The sequence below is a fragment of the Oncorhynchus masou genome, chromosome 1, assembly GCF_036934945.1.
Source record: "Oncorhynchus masou masou isolate Uvic2021 chromosome 1, UVic_Omas_1.1, whole genome shotgun sequence".
NCBI classification, from domain to species: domain Eukaryota; kingdom Metazoa; phylum Chordata; class Actinopteri; order Salmoniformes; family Salmonidae; genus Oncorhynchus; species Oncorhynchus masou.
In genome coordinates this window covers 49,969,277-49,985,347 of record NC_088212.1, presented here as the reverse complement: position 1 = coordinate 49,985,347, position 16,071 = coordinate 49,969,277, and the positions used below count along the sequence as shown (strand labels likewise).

Sequence of the window (16,071 nt, the reverse complement as noted above, 5' to 3'; positions counted from 1 at the left end):
GTACGGTTCGGGTTGGCACAATGTGTGAAAGGGGTACAACTGCCTGTGTAGAACAGTGGCTAAGGACTCCAGCAAAGATGGATGAAAAAATAAGATTGCTTGGTGTGTTGAATGACTGTGGTAAATGTACCTAATTTCTCCTGTAGGTGGTGCTAGGCGTCTCAGTGTTTGTTCACCAACTTACCCTCCTTCTTGAACACGCCAACAGCTTTTATCTCCCAAGTGGTCAGAGAGTCTGGGAGATTTCTGTTCAAGGTAATCTGCCCTGACCTAGTTGATGACAACAGCAACACACTTACTTGGCCTCAGGTCAACCAAGACACAAGGGCCACTGGGCTAGCACACTCCCCTTTTAGATACTGTTAGATAACGGTACATTCAATTAACATAGGGAATACAATTGTTAAATCTGTCTTTCAGTATTGTCTCACGTAACTTACTTTGCATTAATTGTCAACCTTAATGTTCCATATTTAATATCTCTTCCAGGTAAGAAGATATGTTGCATTTATAGTTAGTTTATATTTTTTATGCTATGCCAAGAACCTTTGTTTTTCTCACCTGACTGGTTGTACTTCCCATAGCCAGCTCTCTGGGAAGTAGCTGCGTATCTGAGTGGGCATCAGGTCAAAGAGAATAGCCATCTCTGCATAGAAAAGGCAGGGATTGTCAGTTAAAACAACTATGCTGACCCTCAACACGGGGACCCTCAGGGGTGCCTGCTAAGTCCCCTCCTGTACTCCCTGTTCACCTGCGACTGCATGACTCCAACACCATCATTACTTTTGCTGATGATACAATGGAGCTCCCTGCTATCCAGGACCTTTGTGAACCAGAACAGGACCACAAAAAATCCACAGGACCACAACAGGGACTACCCACTGGGCACACACTGGTTGATTCAATGTTGTTGCAACTTAATTTGTCAATGTATTGTGACATGGAATCACTCCGAATTTACTTTCACATACAGCTTGTACAAGAAAAGTTTGAGGAGTTACTGTTCAATGTTATTTATGTAGTCTACGCAAATTAGTATGGAAGCTGATCAATGTCAAAATGTGTTGACATGATAGCTCAGCTGAATTGTACACAGTTTGTTTCCAAAGTTAAGCAGAGTACATAGAGGTAGGCATCTGGATGGTGGACTTGTTCTCACTGATGTGCAATACCTCTCATACAGCAGTCAATGTCCAGGCAGAAATCGTTGGACTGTGGCTTCAGATTTTATTTCAAGGTTGATAGCTTGACATTGAATCAATGACATTGATTAAAGAATACAATTTTATTATCAACATTGAAACAAGGGAAAAATCAAATGTGTGCCGCGTTTCAAGAAACTATGTGTATGTCGCACATCAGTACTTTCCAGGAGAGGCATTTGAATGTTTATTTTTATCGAAATACATTTTTGGGCAGAAATGCCCTCTGGAACATATGAATTTACATATGCCTTAATTTGTATGCATCTGTAAATAATTGGTTTAGCCAGGGAAAAATACAGGAACCTTCCCACTAGCCATGATTGGCTGAGATAATGGATTGGCTGGACATGCCGAGAGATGAGTTTGGAGAATGCTTCTGTCTGTAACGTGAACTGCTAAGTGTGTGTGGATAATCCGGTCTACCTCAGCTTTTTTTTTAAGATGTCATGAACAACTGAAAAAGTTTTGCTACTGCTCTCAACATTGCTGCCCTGAAGTTAATAGCGCTATCGACAAAGCTCAGTGGGAAAATGTTGTGATGGACTACTTTCTGGAGGTTGATCGTGCCATGCTGACTCTTTCTGACTGAAAATGAATCAGACAATGAGGAAATCCCTGATTTAGGTAAAAACATTTTAATTGAACCAGACATTGTAGTCTTCTGGTGACAATTTTTATTTAACCTTTATTTTACTAGGCAAGTCAGTTAAGAACAAATTCTTATTTTCAATGATGGCCTAGGAACAGTGGGTTCCTGCCTGTTCAGGGGCAGAACGACAGATTTGTACCTTGTCAGCTCGGGGATTTGAACTTGCAACCTTTCGGTTACTAGTCCAACACTAACCACTAGGCTACCCTGCCGCCCCAATGGTGGGGAAGAAACGGTAATTGTTCTCACGGAAGAGTTGACCGAATTTTGAAATCAGTGCAAGCAGAGAGATGATTGCCAAATACAGAGTGTCCAAAAAGAGAACATAGAAAGGAGGCTGTTGTAATCCATAGACAGGTGTTTTATACATCTTCAAACTAAGTGAAACCTTGGCATCCATGACAGAGGGAGAAGCATTCATCCATGTATAGGGAGGGGTAAATGGCCAGCTACATTTTCAGATATAATACATTTCAAATTTTGTCAGAAAGTTGTTTTCATTGCAAGTTAAAGCGTACTGTTAGCTAACTAGCTAATGTTAGCTAGCTGGCTCGCTAGCTAATGATCTGTGTAGGAGCTCTAGAAAGAAGCCCGAGTTCCCGAGTTGGAATTCCGAGTTGGATGACAGTTCAAATTGATTTTTTCCCAGTCAGAGTTTGTTTTTCACGTGATTATGGATAATTGTTCAGCTTGCTAGCTAAATTTCAAAACAAAATACTCCACTATGCAAGTAACCATTTAACTGTACCGTTTACACCTTCTGTATCCTGTGCATGTGACAAATAAACATAGATTTTATTTGATTTAGTGTGATTACCAGAGACGGTAATGTGAAGAACAACAAGACATGCACCAAAGTCAGATTAGGATATATCAAATCAAAGTTTATTTGTCACGTGCACCGAATACTACAGGTGTAGACCTTACAGTGAAAGGCTCTAACCAATTGTGAAAAAATGATATTAGGTGAACAATACATACGCCAAGAACTAGATAAAGTTTATTTTTAATACAACTTTTTGTTACTACTTTAACCACTTTTAGTCTTGAAATCGTTGGTTGTGAACGATGCTGAATGGGTGAAGAAAAGGAGGAGCTCTCCAGTAGGTCTATCAAAATATACACAGGCCATTTTCTCAAAAGTGGGGTTAAAAGTTTATCAACTTTCAAAGCTTTCAATTACTTTTTCATTGTTCCTCAACTGCAGTGTATGCTATACCATTTTCTAGCTCAGAGTCTACTTTGATCCAATGTAAAAATAAAAAATGTTGCTAAATAGGACCAAACACAGGTGGTGGGTCACATACATTACCAGTCAAAGGTTTGGACACACCTACTCATTAAAGGGTTTTTCTTTATTTTTACTAATTTCTACATTGTCGAATAATGGTGAAGACGTCAAAACTATGAAATGGCCTATATCACCCCATCTAGACTGCACAAGTTCAACCCAGATATCTCCTCCCTATGTTTTAGATGAAGGAACATTCCTCAGATGAAGGAACATTCCTCCATTCCACTTGGCAGTGTTCAAAACTACACGGTTTCTGGCAGCGGGTATGCGATACCATATCCTCAATTCACGGGGTTGCATTCCCTTTAGACCCGGAGGTCTGTCTACTGGGTAACTTTACTAACACCAATCTTAGGCAAAGCCATACTATAAAGCTAACAGAAATATTGCTAGCGATTGCCAAGAAATGTATTGCCTTGAAATGGAAATTGGATTCCTCCTTGCCAGTTGTAATGTGGCTTTTGGAAGTTAATAGTTGTATCCCTTTGGAGAAAATCACTTACTGCTTGAAGGAATAAGTTAAAGACATTTTACAGAATTTGGCAACCTTTTATTGACTATATGGAGAATCTCCCCCCACATCTCATTGATTGAATCTATATATAATCCTCACATAATGTTTCACACGTAATGTATAATATGTAGCCTACGGCAGGTGATCCAATGTCCCGTTATTTTTTATTTTTTTATTATTTTATGTTTGTTTATATAATTATAATTTATTTTTGTTACGTTCGTCTGTTACTGTCACTTTGTCCTATCGTTGTCTAATATCTTTTCACTTTTGTTTTGAATGTTCTTAATTGGAAAATGCAAAAATTAAATATATTTTTTTTAAACTAAAAAAAACAACTATGAAATGGCACATATGGAATCATGTAGTAACCAAATAAGTGTTAAACTAATATATATAAATATATTTAATATTTGAGATTATTCAAAGTAGCCACCCTTTGCCTTGATGACAGCTTTGCACACTCTTGGCATTCTCTCAACCAGCTTCATGAAGAATGCTTTTCCAACAGTCTTGAAGCAGTTCCCACATATCCTGAGCACTTGTAGGCTGCTTTTCCTTCACTCTGCAGTCCAACTCATCCCAAACCATCTCAATTGGGTTGAGGTCGGGTGATTGTGGAGGCCAGGTCATCTGATGCAGCACTCCATCACTCTCCTTGGTCAAATAGCCCTCACACAGCCTGGAGGTATGTTTTTTGGTCATTGTCCTGTTGAAAAACAAATGATAGTACACTAAGCGCAACCCATATGGGATGGCGTATCGCTGTAGAATGCTATGGTAGCCATGCTGGTTAAGTGTGCCTTGAATTCTAAATAAATCACTGACAGTGTCACCAGCAAAGCACCACCACACCATCACACCTCCTCCTCCAAGCTTCATGGTGAGAACCACACATGCAGAGATCATCCGTTCACCTACTCTGCGTCTCACAAATACACGGCGGTTGGAACCAAAATCTCAAATTTGGACTCACCAGGACAAAGGACAGATTTCCACCGGTCTAATGTTCATTGCTCGTGTTTCTTGGCCCAAGACCGTTTCTTGGTGACCTTTAGTTGTGGTTTATTTGCAGCAATTCAACCATGAAGGCCTGATTCACACAGTCTCCTCTGAACAGTTGATGTGATCTGTCTGTAACTTGAACTCGGCGAAGCATTTATTTGGGCTGCAATCTGAGGTGTAGTTAACTCGAATGAACTTATCCTCTGCAACTGTGGGTCTTCCTTTCCTGTGGCGGTCCTCACGTGAGCCATTTTCATCATAGCGCTTGATGGTTTTTGCGATTGCACTTGAAGAAACGTTCAAAGTTCTTGACATTTTCCGCATTGACTGACCTTCATGTCTTAAAGTAATGATGGACTGGCGTTTCTCTTTACTTATTTGAGTTTGTCTTGCCATAATATGGAATTGGTATTTTACCAAATAGGGCTGTATACCACTACCTACCTTGTCACAACACAACTGATTGGCTCAAATGCATTAAAAAGGAAAGAAATTCCACAAATTAACTTTTAACAAGGCACACCTGTTAATTTAAATAATCTAAAATATACTTGGAAGAATCTAAAATCTAAAATATATTTTGATTTGTTTAACACTTTTTGGATTATTACATGATTCCATGTGTTATTTCATGGGTTTGATGTCTTCACTATTATTATACAATGTAGAAAAAGGTAAAAATAAAGAAAAACCCTTGAATGAGTAGGTGTGTCCAAACTTTTGACTGATACTGTGTGTAGTTCTGATGATTATGTTGAAATTAGGTTGATGTAACAACCTGTTAGTCAGGTTAAGTCAATGTATTAAAGTTTAAGTTTGAACCTAATTTATATATTTACAACGCTGGTTGAAATGAGATGAAAACAGTTCTGGTTAATTACTTTTTTCGAATCCAATGTATTTTCTATGTTGATTTCACATCACAATAAGTTCACAAATTACATTGAAACAACATTGAGTCAACCAGTGTGTGCCAAAAATCTATTATTTCTCATAAAGTGTGCACTTATGTCACCTTCACACATATTTAAAAGCATTTGCATCATATTTCTTATACCAATCCATGAAAGGAAGTAAACAAGTGCACACTTTGGGGGAAAGGATAGATTACTGGGATTCAAGGAATATCACATAACAAGAAGAAGTTGTGTGTCAACATAGGGGCTGTGATTGCCATCCAAAATATGCACTCACCAACACGTGCCAAGACATGATCACTACTGGTTTGGAGAAGCTGTAGGCTGTAATCACAGCACTCAGTGAACACCGCACGACACTTCTTCACATCACTGGGTAGTTTAACCTTAAGTCTATTGGCACGGTGAGCACAGGTATCCAGGGTTGGGATTTGATGCAATCCCTGCCAGCAGCAGTAAAAGTCCCTGCCATATTGTTTGGCTGTGGGACAGAGACACAGTTAGGGCCCTGATTTATCTATACAAAGTACAGCTTTTTCATCGTAACATTTAGAATAAAAATAACATTTGTTGTGATGTGGAGTTAGCTCACTATTTACTTGCCTTTCTCTTTCTGTTGGTCATAAGAGAGGGCACGCTTTGGTCTCACAGAAGCAGTGCATGTGTCATCTGATGGAGAGAACATACATGGATAAAAGTGTGTGTAAGGAGGCTTATTCTCAATGACGCTTACATGCTCTCCAGTCCTCCGCGACTTTATCTGTGTCTGAAATGGCACCCTATTCCCTTTATAGTGCACTACTTTAGACCAAAGGGAATAGGGTGCCATTTCGGATGCAGACTTTGACAGATACTGTACATTACCTTCAGATTGGGAAGCCTGAGCATTTGCATTGGTTATAAAAGTAAGTCCGGTGAGACGGAAGACATCAGCATTATCTTTGCCACCTCCTCCTCCACACCCTTGGTCACTTTGCTCAATGTGTCGGAGCACCTAAAGAAAGAAATAACAATGATTGTTACCTCACATTCTACATGTCGGCTTTTTGCTTTCTATGAAATGTGCCCAGTTCAAGTCTTCAGTATTACATTTGGCGTAGTCGGCAGAATATTAATTTTATCAATAAATCCCCATTACTAAGGTTCCATTCACCAGAGAAAATGCCATTCATCCTCTCAGCACCAACCATGCTCAATAAGATTTTGCTGGAATAACCTGTAAAATGTACACTGTGTGTAATGCTGAATGCATCTTTTAACTCTGAGTGCCAAACACAGATGTAATTATTTTTTAAATGTAATGGACAATAATGTTTTCTTTTCTAACAAGTTAAGCATGGCTGTTGTGTGTTTTCTGAGTCTTGAATGGTCTCACTCTTGTCACTGGGTCCTGGAGTGGGGCTCTAAGTGAGTAGACAGCAGTGTCAATAGCAGATAAGGCCACCAGGGAATCCTGCCCAGTTTTCACATCAAATATCAGTTCATCCTTAGGCTTGTAACCCTTCTTACGAAATGAGAGCTCTGTCTAAGAGATAAACAAACAGAAAATGTTCTGGTGAATAAAGATGGGGTATGCTCATTGTGAAATGACAAATATTCTGTGCATTCTTAGCTTATTCACAGTTAAATGTGACAACACGATCAGGAATTAAGAGTTTTGAATGGGTTGTGGAGGAGGCGGAGCTACAGTACCTTAAGTGCATTGACACATTTGTCCTTGACATCTATCCACACTGAGTCGGCAACCAGCTCAGGTGTCTTCTCCCCATGCAGTATGTAGTAGACTAGCAGGCGTATCGATGGCACCATGTCTGAGGTCACTGTGAAACTAATGGCTTGGGAACCTGTACCTTGGAGACGCTTTTCAGAAGCAAACTTCACTATCTTACCCCTTGAGATGATCTGGCATAGAAGTCAGATCGGTAGGTCAGGAAGAGGTAAATTGTTAGAATTACATAACATTTTTAATTATTTTTTTTGTTTTGTTATATTACCTTTTTTTTACAGAAATAATTTTCTTTTTTACTTTGACCTAATGGGGTATTGTGTGTAGATCAGTGACAACAAATCCCAATTAAATCATTTTAAATTCCACTTGGTAAAAAAACAAAATGTGAAAAAGCCCAAGAGGGGTGAATACTTATTATAGGCACAGTATGACTAGAAAACTAACATCACTTACCTGGTAGCTGAAAGTCTCAATTCGGAGGTAGCTGCGAGCATGGAAGTAGATTTGAATGCTGACATGTTGTCCAACTTGAAGGCCGGAGTAATCGGACGGCAAATCAATGTACAAGTAGCGTTCATTGGGGGACGAGTATGCCTTGGCTTCAAGTGTATATTCCGCTTGACTACCGAAGGGTAACCTCTCATCAGCAGTCTTGAACTGAAACAACATTACAGCATTACATACACTCTATCCCAACCCTCACAAAAACAACAGAAAAGAGAGCAAGCAATGGATGTGTGGCATGTGCAGAGCCTGTGGTCTAACGATAACATGCCTGGCTTAGACACATTTAAACTCCCTCTCCCCACTGGAGACTGGGATTCAATCCCAGCTCCAACCTTTCAATCTGTTTCTCCCACCTCCCTGTCTAAACAGTGTCAAAATACCTCCAGAAATATATATAAAAAATAGATGTACACTACAGTTCAAAAGTTTGGGGTCACTTAGAAATGTCCTTGTTTAAAAAAAAAAAAAGTAAAGCTCATTTTTTGTCAATTAAAATAACATCAAATTGATCAGAAAGAGAGTGTAGACATTGTTAATGTTGTAAATGACTATTGTAGCTGGAAACAGTAGTTTTTTATGGAATATCTATATAGGCATACAGAGGCCCATTATCAGCAACCATCACTCCTGTGTTCCAATGGCACGTTGTCTAAGCTAATACAAGTTTACCATTTTAAAGGCTAATTGATCATTAGAAAATCCTTTTGCAATTATTTTAGCACAGCTGAAAACTGTTGTTCTGATTAAAGAAGCAATAATACTGGCCTTTAGACTAGTTGAGTATCTGGAGCATCAGCATTTGTGGGTTCGATTACAGGTTCAAAATGGCCAGAAACAAAGAACTTCCTTCTGAAACTCGTCCGTCTATTCTTGTTCTAAATTAAGGCTATTCTATGCGAGAAATTGCCAAGATACTGAAGATCTTGTACAACGCTGTGTACTACTCCCTTTAAAGAACAGCTCAAACTTGCTCTAACCAGAATAGAAAGAGGAGTGGGAGGCCCCAGTGCACAACTGAGAAAGAGGACAAGTACATTAGAGTGTCTAGTTTGAGAAACAGACACCTCACAAGTCCTCAACTGGCAGCTTCATTAAATAGCACGCACAAAACACCAGTCTCAATGTCAACAGTAAATATGCGACTCCGGGATGCTGGCCTTCTAGGCAGAGTTACTCTGTCCAGTGCCTGTGTTCTTTTGCCCATCTTAATCTTTTATTTTTATTGGCCAGTCTGAGATATGTTTTTTTATTTGCAACCCTGGCTAGAAGGCCAGCATCCCGGACTTGCCTCTTCACTGTTGACGTTGAGACAGTTTTTTTTGCGGGTACTATTTAATGAAGCTGCCAGTTGAGGACTTGTGAGGTGTCTGTTTGAATTTGATGTAATTTGAATTTTAAACCAACAGTGTACGAGCCTTAATTTCTCAAAACAAGAATAGACTGACGAGTTTCAAAAGAAAGTTATTTGTTTCTGGCCATTTTGAGCCTGTAATCTAACCCACAAATGCTGATGTTCCAGATGATCAACTAGTCTAAATAAGGCCCGTTTTATTGCTTCTTTAAATCAGCACAACAGTTTTCAGCTGTGCTAACATAATTGCAAAAGGGTTTTCTAATGATCAATTAGCCTTTTAAAATGAGAAACTTGGATTAGCTAAGACAATGTGCCATTGGAACACAGGAGTGAAGGTTGCTGATAATGGGCCTATGTACGCCCATGTAGATTCCAATAAAAATCAGCCGTTTCCAGCTACAATAGTCATTTACAAACATTAACAATATCTACACTGTATTTCTGATCAATTTGATGTTATTTTAATGGACAAAATGTGTTTTTCTTTCAAAAACAAGGACATTTCTAAGTGACCACAAACTTTTGAACGGTAGTGTCTTCACTTAATCAAACATTTAATGAGACTCAATCCACATTGGTACTTACAATAAATGTTGCGCTCTCAGCTTCAGAATGAAGGTTGCAAATAAAAAGAGCAATCCCATCGTCCTTGGTCCTCTTACTGTTATCCACTGTCAGTGTAGGACAATTAAGTTTTTCGTCTACACCAAGTTTGTTTTTGATTAAGGAATTCACCAACTTCACTGGTACCAATGCCACAGGGTCCCCCAGGTGGTCCTTGACTGACACCTGGTGGCAAAACCCCCATACAGTCTTATTAAAAAGGGTTCCAAGGGTTCAGTGGAATAGGTTTCTACCAAGACCCGTTTTCATCTGAAGAACCCTTTTTGGAAGACAAGGCTTCTTTATAAGACAAAGGGTTCTACCTAGAAGCTTTAAAGGGTGTAAATGAAACAAGGGATGGTGGAGAAGGAAACCATTCTGCAGGCACCATAGTATTATTTTTCATTCTATTTGCTAACACTTGATCCCCAAAAATTAAACAATATGAATTTTAAACCAACAGTTTGCATAGTACCTTTGAACATTACGGACGTTTGTCGTTCTGAAACAATGGACTTTGACATCACTTGGGAACCATTCGATCAACTACAGCATCCCAGTACGCAAAACAATTTCCTCCCTCTTGCTATTTTCCTCTTTACATACGCCCAAGGCTATACATACTTTCCGCCAGCAGGGGCGAGCAGAGTTTGCAGTTCAGTGTGATTTGCATCTCTGGCAAGTAGCCCTTACTCATAGGACCGCTATAAGCCCTTGGCCTGCCGCTTTTGCACCTATGCCGTTTAGCCTGCACTCAGAGGACAGCCATAAGCCCTAGGCAAGCCATCTAGCTTTGAGAAAATTTGAAAGACAACAGCAAGGAATTTCTCTAATCTCAAATTCAGCCTGCCACTTTCCAGCTAACCACAGCCAGCCAGAGGCTGCAAGCTGTTTTTGTTGTTTCTATAAATACCTTTCATTTGTGATATTAATTACATTTATTAGTCAATTAAAAACAATTACAACCACACATCTGGATTTAAAAGCATCAAGGATTACAAAAAATGTGATAAACCTAATAATTTAGTTGAAGTAAATTAATGATATATTGATTATGCCAAAGGGAAGGGTAACTTTGATGGGGTGAGGGTCACAAAAGATTTGAATGTTATAATGCAGGTTTGCTACATATTTTAACATGGGGCAAGGAGAAGATTTGCAATTTTATAACTACACAATTTGTCATAGGGTGGAGAGGAATGTTTATTCATATTTTTTTCTTTTTTATTAACCCCTCCACCACTCCCCCTCTTCGGAGGACAAATATCTTTTAGTTTTTTTTTACAGCTTTTTTGCTACATACATTTTACATACACATTTAGCATAACATTTTTACATACATGGTACTTATATATGTACTTATATATAAAGCAGTCACATAACAATAATACATTACCAAACATAAACTATTTAATCCCAACCCTCAGCCACTCTCAACCCATCCCACCTATCACCATAGACCACCCTCGTTTGGTTTCAATGTGCCATATATTTTTCAATTGTGCTGTGATGTTTTACATAATTTTTTACCTTTCAAATCGTATAGATTCCACAGATTGTAAGCTAAAGATGAAAACCTTTACAGAAATATTGTTATATTATTTATTGACTATGGCTTTCCAAACCGCCCAACAATACTTATTTGTAAGATTCATTTTAAGAGCATGTTGTGATTTTATTAACATTTCTGAACCTGTGATCATAAACAAGCTACATAGGGGCAACACCTTGTAGCGGTATTTATTAGAGAGGGGTAAAGAAAGATTTTGTTCGGGCGCCAGGCAGGTATTAACCATGCCGAAAGGAAAAGAGTAGAATAGAGAGAGTACCACTACCAGACCCACACACATCAGGAGAAGAGACTGCCTAGAGTGTAGCCTGTTTACCAGATAGCCAGTGGAAAGAAAAGAGAATACACACCATATAAAACCCACATCACAGCACAGGGGTAACCCCAACAAGAATACCTCATACAATAATACTAATACTAATAATGGCAGAGCAATTAAACAGCAACTTCATACAAGAACGAACACAGTCATCAACAGAGGATTTGCAATAATCTGTATTATTTTCTAGTGGATGAGTGCAGAGGGTATGAATGTGGGGGGTGTTCATTGACACAACAAAGGCCTTAAAAAATGTCCACAGTCTTCTCGGCCACATGTCATTAGTACACCTCACCTCAATACAGTTCACATAACAATACAACTGCCTTGTTCAGGGGCAGAACGACAGATTTGAACCTTGTCAGCTTGGGGACATGATCTTGCAACCTTTCGGTTGCAAGTCCAACGCTCTAACAACTAGGCTACCTGCCGCCCCATAGCATTCTGTTGGTGGCAAGAATTTTATATAACAATCTAAATTGAAAACTCGAAGTCTTGAATCAAGTGTAGTTTTTTGTACCAGTTCATAAACCATATTCCATAGAATTGTTACACTGAAAATCTTTTCCCATTTATTTTGAAACCTGTATGGCGCAGCTGTCAACATTTGTTTCCTCAAATTAAACTGGTATATTTTTTTATTCATGCCAGTTCCTTTAAGCCAATTTGTATATTTAATATATGGCAGACAAACAAGTTTTTGGTGGTGTTGCTGCAATCAGTCGGTTGTAAATTTGGATTGTGCAGATATTTTCGATAACTGCATATGTGACATAACTCCTCCGTTTCTATTCATAATATCATAAACAAATATAATATATATATATTTTTTTTTAATTCCATAAAGAATGTTTTTTTTTAATAATTAATCAGTAAATTTGAATTTATCCATAACATTTGTTGTAATATATGTTCTATCTTTTCTGGAGAATAAAACTGAAATTGCAACCAGTTTGTATGGCTTGTTTAAGAAAGGGTGATACTTAAAAAAAAAGTTCAATTAGTCGGAAATTAGAAATCTGTATAAAGGCAAAAAGGCCATTTTTGAACAAAGGATGAGCCTTTCTTAAATCTTCTTAGGGATAAGGGGCAGTATTCGGAAGTTTGGATGACTGAGGTGCCCACAGTAAACTTCCATATGCATATCCAGAAGCTAGGATATGCATATGCATGGGAGTATTGGATAAAAACACTCTAAAGTTTCTAAAACTGTTAAAATAATGTCTGTGAGTACAACAGAACTGATTTGGCAGGCGAAACCCCGAGGACAATCCATCCAGGAAAATGTATTTTGAGGTAATTGGATTATCCAATGCTTTTCTATGGCGAAGCCGAATTATTAGGACCCAGATTGCAGTTCGTATGGCTTCCACTAGATGTCAACAGTCTTTAGAAATTGTTCGATGTTGTTGTTTTTTTAATGAAAAAGTAATCGAATTCTTTCTAAGAATCACTCAGGTGGACTCTAGACTTTTGGTGAGCATGAATGAGAGTGCGCTCTGTGTTGTTTTTCTCCGGTATTGGAAACAGTTTATTCCGTCTAAAATTGTATCGATTATTTACATTTCATGGTACCTGAGGTTGGATTAGAAACGTTGTTTGAAATGTTTGAACCAAGTTTACAGGTAACTTATTAGATCCTTTGTAGGCATGTTGGGCGAGTTGGAACCGGTGTATTTCTGAATAAAACGCGCCAAATAAATAGACATTTTGGGGATACAAAGAAGGACTTTATCAAACAAAACAACCATTCATTGTGTAACTGAGACCTTTGGGATTGCAAAAAGATGAAGATCTTCAAAGGTAACTGATTTATTTTATCGCTATTTCTGACTTTCGTGATGCATCTGTATGGTTGAAAAATGTTTTTCATGCTTTTGTATGCGGGGCACTGTCCTCAGATAATCGCATGGTATGCTTTCGCCGTAAAGCCTTTTTGAAATCTGACAAAGTGGCTGGATTAACCTCTCTGAGCACGGAACCCGGTAGCGGGCTGAAATTCCACAACATATGGTGATCGCTACATAAATAGTCATATTAAACATTCATGAAAATACAAGTGTCTCACATGTATCGAAAGCCTAGAATCTTGATAATCCAACTGCGTTGTCAGATTTAAAAAAGGATTTACTGCGAAAGTATACGATGCGATTATCTGAGAATAGAGCCCCAATAAAAAAAAACTATTTCAACCAGCACAGGCTAACACAATCACAAACTGCATTAAAATAAATTGTTTACCTTTGACGATCTTCGTCTGTTTGCAATCCCAATGCTCATTGTTACACAATGAATGATGTTTTGTTTGATAAAATCCGTTTTTATAGCCTAACACGAAACATTTTGTGAACCGCTTGTGTCGTGAATTCCATCTCATTCTATTTTCGACAACACATTCGAGGGTAAATACCCACACAAAACGTGACTTTTCCAGTCATGTTTGGTTTCATTGCAATCATCTGGTTTGTTTGTAACACAACCAAACCTGATGGGCCATTTCGCAGGACGTATTGACTGAAAGAAACCGATTTGAAGACAACAAGTAATGACATCACTGTGCACCAATGATATGACCACTGTTTCATTGATTGACTGTATTTTAACCCAATGACCACTGATCATCTTGATATCTAGCTGGGTAGATAGCCAATGAGCTGAGGTAAACGGCAATATGCAATGGTTATGTGTTGGAAGACCAACCCATGTAGTAAACTCCTGTGTAAAGAGAGTCATTCGCTATTGAAGTTTTATACCGAAAAAGCTACGCATATTACGCACAGCATTGTTTGGTAAACACGCAGATTCAGCTGTTTATATATCAATCAGTATGGCGACTAAGTCAGGGAAAGCTAAATCGAAGTCTAGATATGCAGGTGTACACACAATTTTAGAGGAAATTGATCGGAAAAGTGAGACAGAGATTGTTGTAGGACGATTCATTTAGCGATTCCCAAGTGGAGGAATATTTTTTGAACGGAGAGGACATGTTTTAGACTGGTAAGTTCTTCTCATGCTAATGCCCTTGTTTGAAATTAATAATATGAAATATTATTTGTGATTTTAGAAGCAATATATAAAAATGTAATGCAATGAAATGTGAGATGCATGTGTCTGCCGCCCCACCCCAACCCACATGTAATAGCCTATTTGAGGCTGTTGAAGGGAGGGCAGGCCCACAACAACGGCCAAAGTAAAATGGAGACAGTAGATACAGCTGGTCTGTTGTCATATAATAAAGACAGTAGATCTAGCTGGTCTGTCATAATATAATAGAGACAGTAGATCGAGCTGAAATGTCATAATATAAAAGAGACAGTAGATCTAGCAGGTCTATAATAATATATTCAACCTTATGTTCCCTGTACTCTATACATTGGGGCAAAAAAGTATTTAGTCAGCCACCAATTGTGCAAGTTCTCCCACTTAAAAAGATGAGAGAGGCCTGTAATTTTCATCATAGGTACACTTCAACTATGACAGACAAAATGAGAGAAAAAAATCCAGAAAATCACATTGTAGGATTTTTAATGAATTTATTTGCAAATTATAGTGTAAAAATAAGTATTTGGTCGTTAACCTGTTGAAACTCTAGGGGCGCAATTTCATTTTTGGATGAAAAACGTTCCCGTTTTAAACAAGATATTTTGTCACAAAAAGATGCTCGACTATGCATATAATTGGTAGCTTTGGAAAGAAAACACTCTGACGTTTCCAGAACTGCAAAGATATTTTCTGTGCGTGCCCTAGAACGTGAGCTTCATGTAAAACCAAGATGAGACGGCATCCAGGAAATGAGCAGGATTTTTGAGGCTCTGTTTTCCATTGTCTCCTTATATGGCTGTGAATGCGAGAGGAGTAAGTCTGCCCTTTCTGTCATTTCCCCAAGGTGTCTGCAGCATTGTGACGTATTTGTAGGCATATCATTGGAAGATTGACCATAAGAGACCACATTTACCAGGTGTCCGCCCGGTGTCCTGCGCCGAAATTGGTGCGCAAAAGTCAGCTGCAAGTATTTTTCCTCAGAATTCAGAGAAGAATGCAGGCTTCCACGAACGATATATCAATGAAGAGATATGTGAAAAAACACCTTGAGGCTTGATTCCAAACAACGTTTGCCATGTTTCGGTCGATATTATGGAGTTAATTCGGAAAAAGTTTGACGTTGTAGGTGACTGAATTTTCGGTTCGTTTCGGTAGCCAAATGTGATGTACAAAACGGAGCGATTTCTCCTACACACAGACGCTTTCAGGAAAAACTGCGCATTTGGTATGTAACTGAGAGTCTCCTCATTGAAAACATCCGAAGCTCTTCAAAGGTAAATGATTTTATTTATTTGGTTATCTGGTTTTTGTGAAAATGTTGCGTGCTAAATGCTACTCAAAATGCTAAGCTAGCTTAGCATAC

The 16,071-nt window shown here is 38.5% G+C and overlaps 1 protein-coding gene across 2 annotated transcripts in view; it reads right to left on the bottom strand.

The window, feature by feature from the left end:
• The window catches only part of c5 (complement component 5), a 63,476-nt gene that overhangs the window by 24,124 nt on the left and 23,281 nt on the right, over positions 1 to 16,071 (bottom strand). The window contains exons 11-19 of one of the 2 annotated variants that reach the window (XM_064973978.1): positions 9,760 to 9,963; positions 7,767 to 7,970; positions 7,277 to 7,486; positions 6,960 to 7,109; positions 6,449 to 6,578; positions 6,188 to 6,253; positions 5,862 to 6,065; positions 562 to 646; positions 185 to 270 (exon numbers count right to left, since the gene is read on the bottom strand). In XM_064973978.1, the coding sequence (XP_064830050.1) occupies positions 185 to 270; positions 562 to 646; positions 5,862 to 6,065; positions 6,188 to 6,253; positions 6,449 to 6,578; positions 6,960 to 7,109; positions 7,277 to 7,486; positions 7,767 to 7,970; positions 9,760 to 9,963 (1,339 nt within the window). The remainder of the gene's footprint in view (positions 1 to 184; positions 271 to 561; positions 647 to 5,861; positions 6,066 to 6,187; positions 6,254 to 6,448; positions 6,579 to 6,959; positions 7,110 to 7,276; positions 7,487 to 7,766; positions 7,971 to 9,759; positions 9,964 to 16,071) is intronic. The other variant, XM_064973987.1, reaches the window with a different exon arrangement.